General features: G+C 33.7%; 1 protein-coding gene across 7 annotated transcripts in view; it reads left to right on the top strand.

Annotated features, from left to right (window-relative positions):
• The window catches only part of LOC121411309 (unconventional myosin-Va-like), a 125,223-nt gene that overhangs the window by 35,478 nt on the left and 70,574 nt on the right, over positions 1-19,171 (top strand). For all 7 annotated transcript variants that reach the window (XM_041603963.1, XM_041603961.1, XM_041603962.1 and 4 more), the window contains 2 exons: positions 10,411-10,517; positions 13,077-13,208. In XM_041603963.1, coding sequence (XP_041459897.1) covers positions 10,411-10,517; positions 13,077-13,208 — 239 coding nt within the window. The remainder of the gene's footprint in view (positions 1-10,410; positions 10,518-13,076; positions 13,209-19,171) is intronic.

The raw sequence follows: 19,171 nt of genomic DNA, 5'->3' as shown, positions 1-19,171 counted from the left end.
AGTGGGGATCTTTTTACTAAATTTGATGAGATGTCTTTAAATCTCTGGAGGATTCATTTTAAATCAATCATGTCCGAAGACGATGATCAGTCCTGCTGTTTTCTTCCTTCCCTTTAAGGAATATGGTATGGATTAAAGTTCATCTGAAAGTTCTTCTCTGCAGCCACATTGTTTTTCAGTACTTTATTGTACACGCGATTTACTATGACTAACTTCAGACATATAGTATAGGGTGAAGATCTTCAAAAGCCCTTTTTTTGTTGATAGACTACTATACCATAATATTAGGCTTCATTAAAGTAGTATTAAAGATCATTTTGCTTTCATTGGGCTGTTCATTCCTTTGGTTGGTGACTCAGTTTGAAAGAAAAAAAATGTATACACATTCTTATCTCAGTTTATTCTCTTTTGGATTTAGATTATGTAAATATAAATACAAACAATTGCTTATGCATTTTAATTAAAAAAATTGTAGGAACATGAAATGTTTTTTCATTATACTTTCTAAAATTAGTTTACTGGAAACCGGTTCAGGAAACCAGTTTGGAAGTGATCGCTTTGCTAGCATTCTCTTTTGATCAGCCGAAAATGGTTTTCAAAACAACTTCACGTAAAGTGATCTTGTTGCTATGGGAACTCTCTCAGTGGGGGTGACATGTTTTGTGCCAAATTCGAAACCGCAGCGGACATTTAAACACAGTGTGTAGAGTAGCGCGCTCAAAATGTGCAAAGATCCCTTCCCAAAGAACTGTTGTGTCCTCTCTTATGTTCAAACCAGTTTAACGAGGCAAAGCGATCCTGAAAACTACAGTGGTTTTCCGAACCAGTTTGGAAGATCCCTTCGACCGTTCTCATTACACGTTAAACTAGTTTCCAGTAAACCAGTTTTAGGGTGGTAGTGAGAACGGGGTCTTATGCTCTCTTTTTTGATGTAGATTGGTCAGTAACGGGATCTTGTCAGAAACTGATCTGAAGACCAAGCATCCTTGAAATACAGAAACCTTGTCAAAAGACTTGAATTCCTTTAAAAGGATCAGACTCATACAGGATTACCAAATGAAAGTCCACATCTGATCTTGTAGTCCGATAAGATGTGAAGATATTAGCCATGTTGTTCAACTGGACAAACAAGTCTCCCCTTTCTTCACCAGACAAAAATAAGATGTGATCCATGTTGAGAGAAGAGCATTATCAGCAACCTCCATCAAAGAATCAAGTCACACGGACATGAATCCTGTTGTTGTTCCCTTGTCAATCTTCCAAGATTTGGGCCATAAGATACTTTCAGAACAATAGATTAGTATCTTTATTGCCAAAATAGAAAGTGTCCTTAAATGTTTGTCAACTTCAAGATATGTCACCTGAAACCTGCGTCAAAGACTTCAAGAAGATTTAGCAACCTTGGACCACCTTATGCTCTGTTTTAGGGTGTCATGTACCCCCACCTACGATTGTTGACAGGCATATTGTTGTCGACTTCCTTGATAGAATTAATGCCATTGAGTCACTTTCTGTTGGTTGTAGAGAGCATGTGTTTGATATTAAACATTCTGATACTTGACTTAAAGACTTATCCTACTGTCACATAAAATCATCTTCGTTGATCCCTCTCTGATTAGCAACCAATTGACTTTACTTCTTTTGATATGGTGTCTCCTGTATTTGAGCGATTCCACACTAGAACTTCAAAAATATCATAAATTTCAACATGCTTTCAATAAGTCATAAGTAGTGTAATATTTTACTATGATACCTAAATTTTATGAAAATTATGAGTTTTAACTAAAAGTGAAGACAGATATAGTTTTTTTGGGGGGAGAACAATGGGATTTTGAATTTTCAATAATTTTGCTCATTGAATAGTCAAGTACAAATTCCACCTGAAACAATTATTTGCAAAGCAAGAGAAGAGTGAAAATATTGCAGGTCAGTAGAATAATATATCATTGATGGTTCCAAATAATATCTACAACATTTTCATGATCCATAATAGGGGCAGCCCTGATTTTTCCGAACCTATTTTTGGCAATGTCCCGTACGACACATGACAATGCAAAAGTTTTTCCTACAATTTTATTTTTGATGATGCAATTTCATAAAATGAGTTTCTCTTTGTTTGACCCATGGGTGATCGATTTATCCCATAAGGATCTAATTACTGCCCTTCATTTTTCAATTATTGTCCTATTAAAAAATGTCCCGTACGACACACGCTGTGTCGTACGGGACATGTCCCGTACGACACACAATATAATAATGCATTTAATTGCAGGATTTGGATTCAGAAACCATAAATAGTAGGCATATTTAAATTCATTTAATTGATTTAACATAAATTGAACTGAAAAAGTACTTTGTTTATCTCCACAGAACATGAAATAGGTGATTCTAAACATTTTAATTGATTTCATGTAGGCTTATTCTTTTGTGAATCCCTTCAGCTAAACTGGTGATTTTCACTGATCAGAGCAGGTTAATTTCTTTTCATTGAGCATGAAAAGAAAACTTTTATAATTATTTCAACCTAGCCTGGAAGATGACTCCCTTTTGCATGCTAATGTGGAATTATTATAAGATGTAAAAAAAATACATATCAATCATCATGATCATCTATTTGGACCTCCCTTGATGATCACTATTTTTTATATACAGTACTGGAACTCCTTACTTTTTTCAAGATGTAAAAAAATCTGGAAAATAAGACAAACCATATGGTTTCATGAAATGCAGATGGGTTTGAAAAAGTAGAACCGCATTTCTTTAGAAAAAAATTGTTACCAAAAAAAGCAAAAAAGGTGACAGTTGTGACATATCATGTAGATATACATTTTATATAAAAAAATCATAACATCATCATTTTAGCCCCATAATTTATACAAAGTTTCATTCATTTATTGTTTAAATAGTGTTTGGAAATCATCAATTAGTTCCCTAAAATATAACTTCACACAAAACCTGAAGTTTTTCAGCTCGTAAAAATGCTGTGAACACTTGTACATTTCCCATCATGAAAAAATTATAACATATTGCTCCCAATTGTATATATTGAGGTTACTTAATTGTATTGTCCTGAATGACTGCTTATTAAAAGATTATTCATAAATAAGCAAGAATTTAGGGGTAATGCTCCTTCTGATTGATAAAAAGTTCATGTTTATTTATTCAGGCTGCCCAGTACAACACGCAAGTGCCTGTACAACACACAAGTGTCCCGTACGACACACAAGTGTCCCGTACGACACAGAAGTGTCCTGTACGACACACAATTGTCCCGTACGACACATTATTTTGTTTATGATATATTGACAGAAATATTCACCTAATAGCGGTTTCTAACCTAATGAATGTCTTAGTTTGATGGAATTATCATTATCATCAGCCAAATAATGTAATTGAAGAAGTCAAAGTGACATAAAGTAAGAAAGTTTGGCTTCAATTTAGAGATGTCCCGTACGACACAATTTGAATGTCCCGTACGCCACAATGTTCTCGAAAATTATTATTTGCTTTATTTATTCATGAATGTTTATTTTGCTTTCTTTTATAAATGTGTTTGTTCTTGGGTAATTGAGTGTCAATTTGAGTTCAGTTTCTATGAAATTTATCTGCCCAACTCACAGACTTTTGAGTACAAACTTGAGGTTTCTAAAAAAGCCACTTTTTCTGCGTCCGTACGACACATTACTATTTTTAATCTGTATTATACAGGATGTGAATTCAAGTCATGTTAAGTCTTGGTTTTTCTTACACTCTGGTAGTAGTTGATGACCACCTATAGTTACTGGAATATTTTTTGTTTTTTCTTGTCAAAAACTGTCAAATGTTCTCTAAATGTCCCGTACGACACGTATGGAATCACCCATTTGATGATTTGATAATCAGCACTTTTCACCAGGACTACTTGTCTTACCATTTCTATTGGAATTTGTTGTCTTTGTATTATGTTATGAATTATATATGTATGTGAATTTGCTAGCCCTTAGTTCATAATGTCACATTGTACTTCTCATGATTGCTATTACTGTTTTTTTTTTTCAAACATTATTCTATGTGTTTACTCCTAGTCTAGACAAGTAAAACCTCTCTAACAATTATCAATGGAATTTAAAGTACCTTTATTGGTGTCTTCTTAGATTTAAAGGCTCCAGTCTGCCTGATACAGTTCAATTTCAAAGAGATAGCACTCTATGCAAGCTTTACGATGCACATCAAGCCATGGTATACTTTTAATTTTCTTTGTAATTTGAGCTAGGATAAGGAAGATTGTGGTCTATCTTGATAGTCCTGCCTTAGCCTTAGGCCAGGAGTATGTTTCAGTGTATCCTTTCATTGCCATCACTCTTCAATGGTTGGTGTGGTATTTTCAGAGGGAAGCCTAGCCCTCCCTCCTCAAGGTATCGAACTGATGTTGACAGAAAAAAATCTTAGAAATTGGGAACCAGCCCTGAGGAGTTCATTCGTGGAATTCAAAGTTCCCTCTCATTTCATGAGACTTTTTAAAAATTTGATTTAAAGTTCATTAAAAATGTAAATTCCCCCAATAGTATACCCAAGCTGGGTATACCATACTGACCATGAAGTATAGAACATCATTGCCATTAGCTTTGCAACGTTCTTGTAATAAACTGAAAACGTTACTGAGATGAACCCCATGAATTGATTCCCAACCAGTGTGTATGTATTTTGTGCTAATAATGGGCATACTTTCCAAGTATTTTTGAGAGTTTTTTTTTCTTGATATCTTCCCTGAGGAGTATTGATTGATTGATGAAGAATAGAAGAATTGCTAGCAGTTGAAATGGGCAGTAGACAGTATACAAATAGCGAATAGGCATGAGTGCGATGGTGTGAGATTTTGCATGAGGTGAAAGAAAGATGCTCTATTCAACGAGGCGTTAGCCGAGTTGAATAGAGCGTCTCTTTCACCCAATGCACAATTTTGCACCATTGCACAAATAAGAATATTCTCTATTTGCGTTGTGTAACGCATCGGAATCTAAGAAAAATATGAACAAACAGTAAAAACTATGAAAAGGGAGCAGAAATAATTCCATAAGCGTACATGATCTTTGGCAGCATTGCGCATTTAGCCAGCAGGCTATGCGCGTATTTCACCTTCATTTTTAATGAACACTGAGCGCAATGAATTAATTTGTATTGTGATGTCACCTTCTAATGGTACGTTGTGTGTGCAATGGTACGAATGTTTGACATTCAGTCTCCCATTTGCTCGCGTACAACAAGCTAAGTAGGCATTGTACAATAGTAGCATACGAATGAAGTATGTCATACATTTTCTGGTTTTACAATTGGATTAAATGTTTGAAGTTTGTACAGTGTAAATAGAGAAGCCAGCCTAGAAGATTTCAGAAGCATTTTAGCTCTTTCCTTGTCATAGTATGGGATCAAGTGTAAGGAGTGTACCTTGTGTAAATGGAGAAACCTGCTTAAAAGATTTTGGATGCATTTTAGCCCTTTTCTTGTGGTGCTATCGGTTCAAGAATAAGAACTTTACGTGGTGTAAATGGAGAAACCTGCCTGGAAGATTTCAGATGCATGTTACACTTTTTCTGGTTGTACTATCGGATGAAGTGTAAGAGGGTTTTCAAGTTTAAATTTGATTGACTTCTTAAGAATAGAAGATTTGCTCTCAGTTGAAATGGGCAATAGTATCATAATAATAAGCATTTAAGACATTTTCTGGTTGTACTATCTGATGAAGTGTAAAAAGTTTACCCAGTGTTGGTGGAGAAAACTGCCTGGAAGATTTCAGAAGCGTTTTAGACTTTTTCCTGGCTGTACTATCGGATCAAATCTAAGATGTTTACCCAGTCTTAATGGCAAACCAGCCTAGGAAATTTCAGAGGTATTTCAGACCTTTTCTGGTTGTACCTAAGGATGAAGTGCAATAAATTTACCTAGTGTATATGGAGAAAAACTGCATGGATGTCTTCAAAAGCATTCTTGTATTCTTTCTTGTTGTAATATCAGATCAAGTCTAAGAAGTTTATCCAGTGCAAAAAAAAGGAAACCTGCCTAGAAGATTTCAGAATGGTTTATCTATTTTCTTCTTGTACTATCAGATTAATTTAAGATCTTTACCCAGTGTAAATGGAGAAACCTGCCTGGAAGATTTCAGAAGCATTTTATACATTTTCTGGTTTTACTATTAGATGAACTGCAAGAAATTTACCCTGTGTATATGGATAATTTTTCATGGAAGATGTCCAAAGCATTTTAAACCTTTTCTGGTTGTACTATAAGATCAAGTCTATTAAAGTAGTTTTCCCAGTGTAAATGGAGAACCTGCCTGGAAGATTTCAGTGAGTATTAGTCAAGATATCCTCTCCATTCCTGTATGAATAAAAAAGAATAATGATTGTGAAATCTTTTAGATCAAAGTTTCTCAATTGTATTTCATTTGGAAAGTGGCCCTGGAGTTCCTCATGCTTCCTGAGAGACTCGGTTGAATACTTAGAATTGTGTAATACCCTGGACGTAATGTCTCATGCCAAGGGATTCTAACTTAGCACTGTCTATAGTTTTATGATATCCTGTTACTTGGTTCCCCCTTGCATTTGCCCCATTTTGTCTGGGAGGGGAAAAGTGATAAAAGATCCATTGCCCACTTTGTTTATTAGATGACGGCTGTACAACATTTCTTGGCAAACTGTATTATCACAGTAAGGTCTGGTACTTGCCCTTCTCAAAGTTGCATGATGTGCCTTATGTGGCTTTCTAATTAAAGAAAAATTGTATTCATATATACAAAGATACATTTTGGCAATTATGCAGTGCCTTTCCATAGCACAATGCCCAAAATGCCCAGAGTTTGACAAAACAAAGTAAATTATCATTTTGGGTTCATTCATTTACATGAAGGAATTAGTAATACTTAAGAATCTACTAGTTTTGTTTGCCTTTGTGCATGTTTACTGCAAACATCTAGTGTGTGTTATTTGTTAAGTGAATGTATGTGTAATCTCTTGTAACAAGCTGGTACTTATGTATGTATTCAGAATCTGAAAACTTGGGTCGGATGCATAAATTTATGGAGGTAGCAAACCATGATGATGTCAATGGTGTTGCCTGTTGAAGAAAGAGAATGTTTAGCATATATGTTTTATACACTGTTATCTCTAGGATATCAAGATGATCAAGGGGAAATGTGTGTAGTTTCATCTAGGTCATTGCATGTCATAAATTGTCAGCCACCTTACTCCTTCATAGGGTGGGGTGATGATACGTTAGAGGATAGGACTGTTTATGAGCTACTGGGTAGGGTCATAACGTCATGACAGAGTCCCTGCAGTGGATAGAACTGTTTGTATGCTAATTCATAAAGGCTACAATTATTGGTCTTTCTCTACCCTCCCCCCTCCCAGAGTTAATGGCATGTGAAAATCTGGGCTTTCTAGGCTACAATACAGTGTTTGGCTATAGTCAGACCAATGAAACTGACTTTAAAGTGACAGATAAAAAAAATGCAGTGATTGATTAGTCAGGAATAAGTATTGTTAAAGTGAGCATTCTGAAAATCTTTATGAAATATGCAATACTTTTGGTGATTTATCCACACAGATCATCAGAAAACTTTATTAATGCTAGACATGTTTAGCTTCCACATGCAAAGCATCTTACCATGACACATTTTCTCCACCCCTCCCTGCCTCCTCAAGGGAGTAATACAGTTTGACCATGTGGTTGAACAACAGGAAAACTCATCCAGAAATATCATAGGTTCAGATTTCAATTGTCATCTTATTTGAAAGAATTATGTTGTCACAAACAAAGTGTTTTTCTGTTATTGTCCTGTCTGGACTCTTGGGGGTAATGTAGTTTGACTTTGTAGATAAAAATACTGGAATATCATCCTGAAATCTCTCAGACTCAAGATATCAAATGACATCTGATTCCAAACCACAGTATTGATATTTATATTTCCTGGGTAGGGTTAGCAATATGACAATCTTAATCAATTCATGAAGGAGAGATTTATATCAGAGGACAAAATATACCAAATTATTGGGACAAGGAAATTTAGAACTTACAGGAGATCATTTTATTACTCATTTAATGAACTAGAATAGAATATTCTCTCCATGTTACAGGAGTTATAAGGATTATGCGAGAAGTAGCAGACATAATTTAGAAAATGGACAGAAGTTCTTTGAAAGAAATAATTTGGAAAATGATAAAGCACAAAATTTACTTGTCGACAAAAAAAAATTGAGCAGAGATGAAGAAGTTCTGACACTTCTTGTGATATGTTTGCAAAGCGTTACATTGCAAGAGTCCAAAATAGCTTTGTTAATTTTTCATGCATATTAAAGAGACATGTCAAATAATAGTTTCCAATATAAGCAAGTAAAAGCTAAGTAGTACCACAAATCTTACCCAGGTACTAAGAACTTTGGTGACATTGTCCACTGGCTATCTGATTGATCTAAAATTTGATTATATCAAAGGAAATTAATGTGATAGAATTAGGAAGGAACATCACTTGTGATGGTGGCCTAAGAAAAGTGAATTTCCAGATGAAACTTTTGCTTTCAAACCAGTGGGGTAAATCAACAGGTAGTATGGTGTAGTACTTCTTGTGGGCAAATCTTTATTTTATCTTATCTTCTTATGTATGATTGTACTCTTATATTCCACATTTATTAAAGGTCAAGTCCACCTCAGGAAAATGTTGATTTAAATCAATAGAGAAAAATCAGACAAGCACAATGCTGAAAATTTCATCAAAATTGGATGTAAAATAAGAAAGTTATGACATTTCAAAGTTTCGCCTATTTTCAACAAAATAGTTATATGAACGAGCCAGTTACATCCAAATGAGAGAGTCGATGATGTCACTCACTCACTATTTTGTTTTTTTATTGTTTGAATTAAACAATATTTCAATTTTTACGAATTTAACGATTAGGACCTCCTTGCCTGAACCACAAAATATTCAAATAATGGAATTCCACGTGTTCAGGGAGGAATGAAACTTCATTTCACATGACAATGATGAGAAAATAAAAATATTTCATATAATAAAATACAAAAGAAATAGTGAGTGAGTGATGTCATCAACTCTCTCATTTGGATGTAACTGGCTCGTTCATATAACTATTTTGTTGAAAATAAGCGACACTTTAAAATGACGTAACTTTCTTATTTTAGCCATCCAAACAATATTTCTTCATGATCATGTTTTTGTGATCATTGTATGCTTACAATGTTCTCTTGTTTTATCTACCAAACATATTATTCTATTTTCATCTGGCAAATGTTATTTTAGGTATTTGGCATTTGAAACCGTTAGGGAACATTTGTGGAGTAGGTCTGTGTTCATGAATTGAACTCTTTGAGACTTAATGCCATTAATTCCCTTGAGAAAATATGGGTTTTAAAGATAATTACAGAGCTAAAAGGTCATTTCTACTGATTATCATTCCTAAAATACCACATTATCAGAGGTATGTCAAAACATTCATCAAAGTCTTTACAGAAACTGGCATAGAACCTAGATAGCCGCTAGGTTACTTGTAGGTGAACTCTTGACACCCTTTTTAAACTCTTAAACGCTAATCCAAGATTGCTGATTTAATCCAAAGAGCTGTGATTAATAGTTATGTACTTGTACAAGTGAAATAAAGGCAAGGAAATGGTAGTGGGATTAACCTGATAAATATGTGATTTTCTATTTCATGTAGACCACTTGGTTACCATAGACAACAGGTTAAAGAAAATAGGGAGGTCAATAAAACATTCTGATAAAGTTTGGCAGGATAAAAATAAAGATGTAGATTATAGAAAAGATTTAATTCCCTCAAAAGAAACAAATTAATTGCGAAGTATTGTTGGTATGAGGTTGAGATGGTGATGAATTATATGGAAGGAGAAGAATAAAGCTTGGGAATGATTACACCCAAGTTAAAATGAAACTTTGAAGGAAATAATGTCACTTGAACTGGTGCAAATTAGGATTATAAAAATTGTTAGGAGAGGGTGAATGAGGAGAGACGAGTATATGCCAGGTAGACAGAGATAGTATTCAAGAAATATGAAGTGCTTTTTTTTAAAGAAAAGCTCAAAACATACAATCTCCCATGATATACCATTGAGCCATTCAGTGTATTCAAGGCATCATGAGTCTAAAATTGAAATACATGTTGGTTTTTTTAATGTAGAATATCACAAATTTGTTTCTATTATGAGTGATATAATGAAGTGTGAATCTAATAGAAAATTTCAGATTGTTTTACTATTAGTATGTTAGTGCTAGTTTTCGGAAATAATTACTTATTTGTTTTTAATTGAAGTACTGCTTATTTTAATTTTTGCTTGGTATATAGATGCCTAATATTGATTGTAAATAAATGCATATTTATGTAATATCTTACTTTTATATTTTTATAGGTTTTAAGGAGGACATGGTGAAACAGATTTTCAGAATCATTGGAGCTGTACTTCACTTTGGCAATGTAGAGATTCGACCTGATCAGCATGAAAGTAGTAAGATTGAGGTATGTCAACAAATCTTATTGATCTCTATTGAATGTTTCTTTCTGTAGAAGATTTTTGTGTGATTTATGAGCAGAATACATGTATAATGCCAATATAGTCTAAAGACATTGTTTCTCATTTTTTGAATTTTTTTTTTTCAATTTGTATGACTTGATATATCAAATCTCAGCTTTAAATTCGAAAAAAGATGTGTGATTTAGGCAATATGAGTGGAAGACGGTCCTCATTTCCTATACTGTTATGGCAGCCATGTTTTCCACTCACATGATCATTTTACTGTCTTTTGGCGATACCAGTTTTTATAGCTCCAGCAACACAGTGTTTGCAATCAATCACTAAATTGAAGTTGCTGATCAAAATAATTGTTGCAGCATATTATAGTCTAAACCCTTACCGGGAACCAATGAAAAGCTTTCTTTCATAGTTTTCAATCCATTGCAAATCTTTGTTATGTGGCTTAGATGTTGAAATGATCCTTTATCGGTGATAAGATCAGATAGATGCTGTACTTCATATGAAAAACAGGATCAATCTGTTGCCATGTCATGCTTAGGGTTAGGTCATACACTACTAACTCCATTAGCTTTGAGTGGGACTGACCACTGAAAACATATGCTTCAGATAATAATCTTCCTTTTCTCCATGAAACATGATCTGATGGAGTTCCAAAATGAAATTACTTGGCCTATATCTCAGGAAATTTTCCTGCCCTTCTTCAATTGACAAAATCTAAATTAGGAACAGATGAATGCCGGATGCATGAAGGTATTGAAGATGAGTCCAATTTGGAAAAGATAGGAATCTTTTAACTTTAAGAGATGATCAGAAGTGACTAATCATAATCTGCATGATTTGGACATTTGTTAAATATTGCATACATAGAAAAAAATATTTCCTTGGACTCCTGTTTAAGATTTTTATGATTTAATACAGGAGAGTTGAATATACTGAATTTTTTATACAGATAGCAAAGATCATTCAATCTATTATCAGATAGCTGGCAAGGGATTTAGTTGTATTAGGATGGTCATTCTAGTAGCTGTCCATGTATAATTCTAAAACAGGAGAGGTGAACTATTATGATATTAATATTGAATAGAGTTCTGAGAACTAAATTATTTTGGTGTTAGATCTACAATTTCTGTTGAGCATGGACAAAAAAAGTTAAAGTCATGTCTGCAATGTTTGAAGAACATAGCTTATTGATTATGGCTGCTTCCAGTTTATATCATGTAAAATTTGTTTGAAGTTTATGACCGACAGTCTGATCAAACTTTGAAAGATGTTTATGAGTACCCTGTGTGTGATTATGTGTCAGCACATGTCCTGAAGAGATGGCTAAAACTGATAAAAACTCAATCAATTCCAACCTTTAGTAAAGAAGAGCAAGCATGTTGTTAACATTATTTTGGAATATAGGACATGTGGTAAATGCAGTTTGTTTTCATCTGATGTTTATAGATTAATCTTCCCTCTTTTTAGTAGGTTTCCATTTTCTTCTTTTAATGCGCCATGAGCATTTTTTTATGATGGATACCGGCGCATTACAAATGTTCATATTATTATTATCATTATTAATCCACCGAGGTGGTAAACTTTCATTTTCTTGATCAAATTCTGTTTCCTGATGTTCTTGATTAGTTTCTGTTTCATCCTCCAAATATATGTCGTTCACTCCTTCATTGTCTCTTGTTTCCATTCCAATAATTTTTCCTGCCTGTTTATTTAAAAAAAATAATTTAAATTTAATAAAAATTAAAAAGAAATTAATAAAAATATTTTATTATTAGACTGAACCTTTCATTTTTTATAAACTCATTTTCACCCATCAACCTTATGGTATTTCTAATGTATTAAAGAGAAATTCCAGTAGTTGCAGTAAACACTGATTTCATGAGAAAGTCTGTAAAACAAGGCTTAATTGTCAGTATATCATCGAGGATCTAGATCTGGTACAGTTACATTAACTGAACTTTGTGAAATCTTGAAATCTACGCTGAAAAATGTTCACACCGAAGATCCCCAACACAGATAAGCGCACGTGGGACAATGTATAATTATTGCTTAGGGCGTCAGGCCCGACGCCCTACCCGATTCCTGTGCTTATTTTCTTATTTCTCAGCAATTAATTACACAATTTCTTCCAGAATTCTTTGGCACATGTGTTTTATTTATACAAACAGACACTTTGTGGTCATTTCATTGGATTCTGTACAAACTCATTTTGATATCATTACCAAAACTAGCATTTACCTTTAACCTTCTTTTCTATTCTCTCCTTGTACATGTCTATGTTGAATCTTTCCTTTTTTACCTAAATTTTCACAATAGGTTTACAATTTCTTCTTCATTTAATGCGCCATGAGCATATTTTTATGATGGGTACCAGCAATATTAAATTAAACAATAAAATTGTTTAATTTAAATTATGTAATGTTCTATTTTTTTGTGTATCTTTTTAAAAGTATCATCTGATAATATGTTAAATATCTTACATATATCATACCTCTGCCTCTTCAACATTACTAGAATATAATATCTGTCTACTTTTATTTTAGGTTGAGAATGAGAGCCTACCAATCCTGTGTAATTTACTTGGTATTGAGGAAGATGCCATGCGGAAATGGCTATGTAACAGAAAGATCGTCACAGTACAAGAGGTCCTTACTAAACCACTCAGGCGTGATATGGTAGGTTCGAATAAAAAAGAGCTGTAGTACTGGTCAGTTCAAAGCATGATTGTGCATGATTTCTTCTCTAATGGTAACAAGATAATTGATGACCCAATTTCTTGGTTATTTGGAGAACTTGTTTGAAATTTTATATGCACTTGCCAGTGTCTTTGAGTTGGCCAATTTCATTGCTCATTTTCCTCACATTGATCAAGTCCAGAGGTTTTGAAAGGAAAGGCACGGCTTACAATCATTAAATAGGTCAATTCTGCATTCACTTTTTTTCAATTTATGATAGACACTGATTTGATAGTAATATCATTCCTCAATAATTTACCAATTAAGGGGGCCCTGTCATGAAACAGTTGTACTTGATTCCATTTTGTTGATGATATCTTTCTCAATAGTTTTGTTTAATGTCCCTTATATCATTCTTTATTTTCTAGATATGCATGGGTCATGTTCCATTAGTATGTTACTTTGTGCTTTGATTGATTGACTTGAATGAAATGATATGGGGGGTCTCCCATACCTTTTCATTATCAACAACTTTTATCACATTAACAAAAAAATTTTCATAGTACTGGCTATAGGCTGAATGGCCACTATTGGAGGAAGAATTTTGATGGAATGACTTTGTTGGTAAAAAAGTCTAACAAACAGCAGATGAAAATTTGCTTTCCCCACATTATTCATCACATTTGATTAATACGTTACCTCAAAATTTCAGTCTTTTTAAAAATAACTTGATTCACCTGTTTGATAAATAAACTAAGAAAATCTATTTGGTTATCAAATCACAGAATGATTTGAATACCAATTGCATTTATGCAAGCAAATAGAGTGTATATTCCCAACACTTTATACTTTAGACTCAAGCCATCATTTCATGTCGGAAGGCTGTAGCAGCCAGAGTTTTCATTTTTCTATCAGGTGATAGGTAGAAGTAACTTTTCTCCACCAAATACGGGGGTCCAAGGCACCCCTAATTGCGGAAATAAATGCGAGAGTTAGATGTTTATCCATTGCGTAGGGGAAGTTTTCCCAACCGTTATCAGTTTCTGGCTAAAATGAGTGTGCTGACAGCCAGTCTAAACTTTCCTCCATCTCCACCGCCTCTCCAAAGACCTTTCTCATGCTTGTGAAACCCAACGAGTGTAAAATTGACGGGAACCACGGCCATGTTGGAAAGTGCAATCAGTGAACGATGTAGTAGCATTACCAGATCAGTGAACCCCACCAATCCCTGAAATGATCACTGCGCTTCACGTCTCTCGCTGTCACACCCTGTGCATGGATGACAGCTGGGTATCTCATTGATACCTAAATGCCATGGATTGCGTCAGCTGGTTAATGTCACATCAGTTCATCGTGAATTGTAGAGAAAGCGGGATAAAATCAGGGTACTGATAATTGATAAATGCCACCGATGCTATTGGGAATGGTTGGCTTCATTTCTCAATTTATGGTTTTGAACTGTTCTTTCCCCGTCTCACAGCTGACAGATCTATGAATGAAAGGGAAATGATAATGGAAACCATATATTTGTGCATGGAAGTATATAGCTGCTTCACATATTTACCCCCTTGTATATGCATCTTGTTCATGGTAAAAATTAGGGAAGAAGTTCATTGTTCTGAAATAGACCATGCTTTTAGTGATAATTAGTTTAATTGTATTTTATTTCATTCTTCCGTTATGATTTTGGTGAATTCATCATCATTGGACTGTGGTTTTCACCTGTAAATGAAATGCTTCGAACATATTGATTGGACGATATTGTTTTGTGTTATTATCAGTAATGAATGTGAAAAGGGAGAAGTCTAGATAGGCCGATGGCTTTTGTTACTCCCTCACATCCCATTCATTACTCTATTTTTTTCGTGTTATTTTTTGTCTAAATTGTCGAACTGTCATGGTTGTTTTTACTCTATTGAATTAACTCACTATGTATTGTACCCTGTTTTTAAGAGATGTGAAATTAATAAATTTAAATTTAAATATTACTTGAAGAATTTCTATGTCACCTCATACCAAGGAGGATTTTCACTAATCAATATTGCACATCCCCCAAGCATGACTTGACCAATGTGGTGATGCATTGTATAATGCATGCAACTGTGAATTTAAGTGTAATTTTAATTTACACTTGAATCTATAAAACCAACCTAGTCCCAGATGCCTGTGCCTCCATTAATTTCCAAAACTTTGATATATGATTGAGTTATGTAACTCAATTCATATGAACTTGATCCCTTCCATAAACTTGACTCCAGTTTTGATTATCTCCAAATCCTATAAATAGTTGTGTGAGAGATGCCATTAGGTAGGAGACGATTGAGACTTGCGTTCCTACCGTGGCTTCCAACCTGGAAATGCTCATTTCCTACCAATCAAGCTATTGACTCCTATCTAAATGACACCCAAATGCTAGAGGCCTAGGTCTCACTGACTTGTCTGTATACCCCCAGCCATGTTTTGTAGTATATCAATATCACATATCTTACAGAATTAAAAAAAAACTTTTAAGAAAGATATAAATTGCAAAAAAGGTAATAGACTCATCAAATCAGAAGTACAGAGGATTTGATTACAGCAGCATGGCCCAATTTCTGAAGTATAGTTTAACATTTGTAGACCATGGTATAAATTTGCGGTAAAGTTATGGGAACCATCAATTTCCTTTTTTTCAAACAATGTATGTTTCTTGTGTTTAATGTATTATTTCCCCATGCTGTAATAATGAAAACAAAAATTATTCCCAGACAGTTATAAAAGAATGGAGCACCAAATTCAACCTCAATTTCCAGAGATTAGTGTCACAATATGCTATTTACAATTAAAATACAACTTGAAATGAAGATTTTATCAATCGGACACATGACGTAAAGACAAGAAAAGTTTGAAGTTGTGTTAATTCGATACGTGTGCCTTGATGTTTAATCTTTAGTTATCAAGTCCTCATAAAGTGGTGCTTGTTTAGTAATACAATACGTTTTCACATGAACTTAGCAGCATATTAACAAGCTGTTTATGTTCATAGTATAGTGTGTGATTTTCTGTGTAGAAAGTTCAAGAATTTGTCATATTTGTGGCGGATATCAAGGGGAAGAAATAGCAGATTTAACATGGCACATTTCCAAATTTACTTCAACCTGGTTTGTGTAACTTTTGTATCATTAGCATTTCATGGTATGTGGTGGAAAACATGCTGAATTGGAATGAAATTACACTTCTAGAAACTGATTAATAAATGCAGCAACTTATATGTACCATGGGAAAATTATTCGATTTTGCACTGACAATTATTTTTAGCTATTGCAGATCCTTGGTGCTGGTTGGCTGAGAGCAATGTAGTCTTTGAAAATCACTGATAAATCTTTTCACAACACGCTTGTTTTCTTTGAAGATGTCATTGACACAGAAGGGTATACTCTTCGAAAAGGCCCAATTTTAGAGGAAAGAGTAGCTTAGGTCAGAGTTTGATGAAGTGTTTGATAGTGTCCACTGTAAGTTGTAAATTGATAATAATAAAAGTGACCTCTTTATGTCAGACATGGGAGTTCAGATACAACTAGTTATTAATCCTGTTCAAAGTGTAATAGTAGATTGAAAAGGGTTGAAAGCAGGAGTCCACATATGAATTATGAGGATATGAAAATTTGGGCAATATGAATGTTTTGATATTACAAATGACGCACTACATGTTTTTTTTTATATTAATCTCGAAATGAGAACATAAGTACATGGCAACATGAATCATTTATATAAAATATATAAGTAACAGATATTACAAAATAAAAGAAAATGAAAAACTCACTGATTGATATCAAGTTTTGAATAGTTAAATGCAAAAATCTTTCATTAGAAAATAAGTGAGCAGAATGTAATTTTACTTTATAAGAACTTAAATTCACATTCATTTATACATGCATTTGTCATTATGTCTCTACTTGCTCTATTTTGAGTAGGTCTTGTCTTTTGTAATTTTGTGAATTCCTTAATAAAAGTCACACACTTCCTATCAGCTTCATCCTGCAGACATTATTTGTTGATCTTACTGCTTAGTGAAAATCTTTCCTGATCAATCTTACCTTACATGTACATCTCTATTGGAATAAAGAATATTAACTTTAAGTCTTTGTCGTTATGTGGTTTGTGTAGAGGAAAACGAATCTTCATTAACAGGTCGGCAGAAACTTGATTTCTTGGGAAGTTGTTCATTTCAGGCTTGATGTGCAGACTGATCTCAGATTAATCTGATTCTCTTTTCACGCAACATCTCAAAGGTTGATGGTTGAGGAAGCGCGACTTACCAGAGGTGTCAATGGACATGCATTAATTCATGCTTTGGTGGTTGCAGGAGAGATGGTGTCGATAAGACTAGGATTTAAGGGAAATGTAGCATTTTCATTGGCTTTTGTTGTATGGAAGGAATATTTTTATTTGGGTTGATTTATTTCCATCTTAAAAACATGCCCATGTACCTTACACAAAGCATTTTGAACGATTAATTTCAACGTTAAAAGAGTGAGATATTCTCGCTCCTGTACTGAAATGCATCTGGCCTTACACAATTGGCTTTTATTGTGAACGTTTAGGAACTATCTTGTCTATCAAAATCTTGAATAACAGTTGGCCAATGAATGACATGGACCCACAAAGTTGAAAACATCCAGATATATTCTATAATCAGTTTAGAAATTTGTAATCATAATCTGTAAAAGGGGGTAAATTTTGCTAGAGAATTTATTGTGAAAAAATATGAAATTATTAACTATAACAAGAGAAAAAAAAGTTAATTCTGTGAAGAATTCATGTACTAACTTCCAGTAAGATGAGACAATTTTCAATCGAAAGTAAGGATTCACATTTGTTATGGTTGCTTATCATGATCTACACTCAAATTTAGGATCATTTGGTGTAGAATGAGACGGTCGATTTCCGCCTGTGAGCTAAGCTATTTGTATTGCCAAGTTCATATTATTTCCTTGAACAAAATAAAAGGGGATTTTTTTGTTTGATTTTTTTTCACAATGAATTATAATTGAATCATTTCTTTTATCCTCTTACTTAAAAAAAAAATCCATTATTGAAAATATTTATTTTGTATATGTATGTGCAAAACAATACTTTTCTGAGCTTGTATTTTATTGAACAAATATTCAAAGTTGTGTAAATGTTCTAAAGGCTACCTTGAACTTGTAGAACATATTCTATAGGGATTTAGTCCTTTCCCCTCAAGCATGGTGATTTGTGCTCATGCAGAGACGGATTTAGAAGGAAGATATTTGTCTATTTTTGCAACTAAAAGGTACACATGATTTTTCCTAACCAATTGGAATTTCAACAAAGTCACATGTTGGATCAGAAAGTTAAATTAAACTTCTTGATTATATTTATTTTGTCTCAAATTCATGAGCAACTCTGAAAATTGGGTTAAAGCTAACTACATTTATGTGAGACCAATTTTTAGTATTACGTTAGTTGTAATAGGACTCTAACCAATTTAGAAAATTGGGTTAAAGTTAGAAGAAAGGTCTTCTATGAAATGATCTATCATTAGAAGACTTGGTGGTTGGAAATACCATGTGTTTTGCAATGTCTATAAATACTACTTGTTTTATTTGCTATTAATATCTTTAGAGTTGGACAAGTTTCAAGATATATCTGTAACATTATGCTTTGAAGGGACTTCCTACACACATGTTCAGCCAATTTTAGGAGAGTTTTCAATTATTGGTGAATGTTACTGGAAGAAAGAAGAAACATTGATGTATTGAGATGGTAGTTCATGAATTGATATATGCTAAATAGACACCATTGAGGGTAATGATTTGTGAATATGAATTGTGGAAACATGAAGGTTTATAAAAGTCAGACAGCAGATTTTATATATTAAAATTCTTATAAAGAAGCAAGAAGTTTGCTTTTGAAATTTAGTGTAACATCAGTGGAATGGCAGGAAAATATTTCTTATC

Source organism: Lytechinus variegatus, chromosome 3 (genome assembly GCF_018143015.1).
Source record: "Lytechinus variegatus isolate NC3 chromosome 3, Lvar_3.0, whole genome shotgun sequence".
NCBI lineage: Eukaryota > Metazoa > Echinodermata > Echinoidea > Temnopleuroida > Toxopneustidae > Lytechinus > Lytechinus variegatus.
This window is presented reverse-complemented; position numbering and strand designations above follow the sequence as displayed.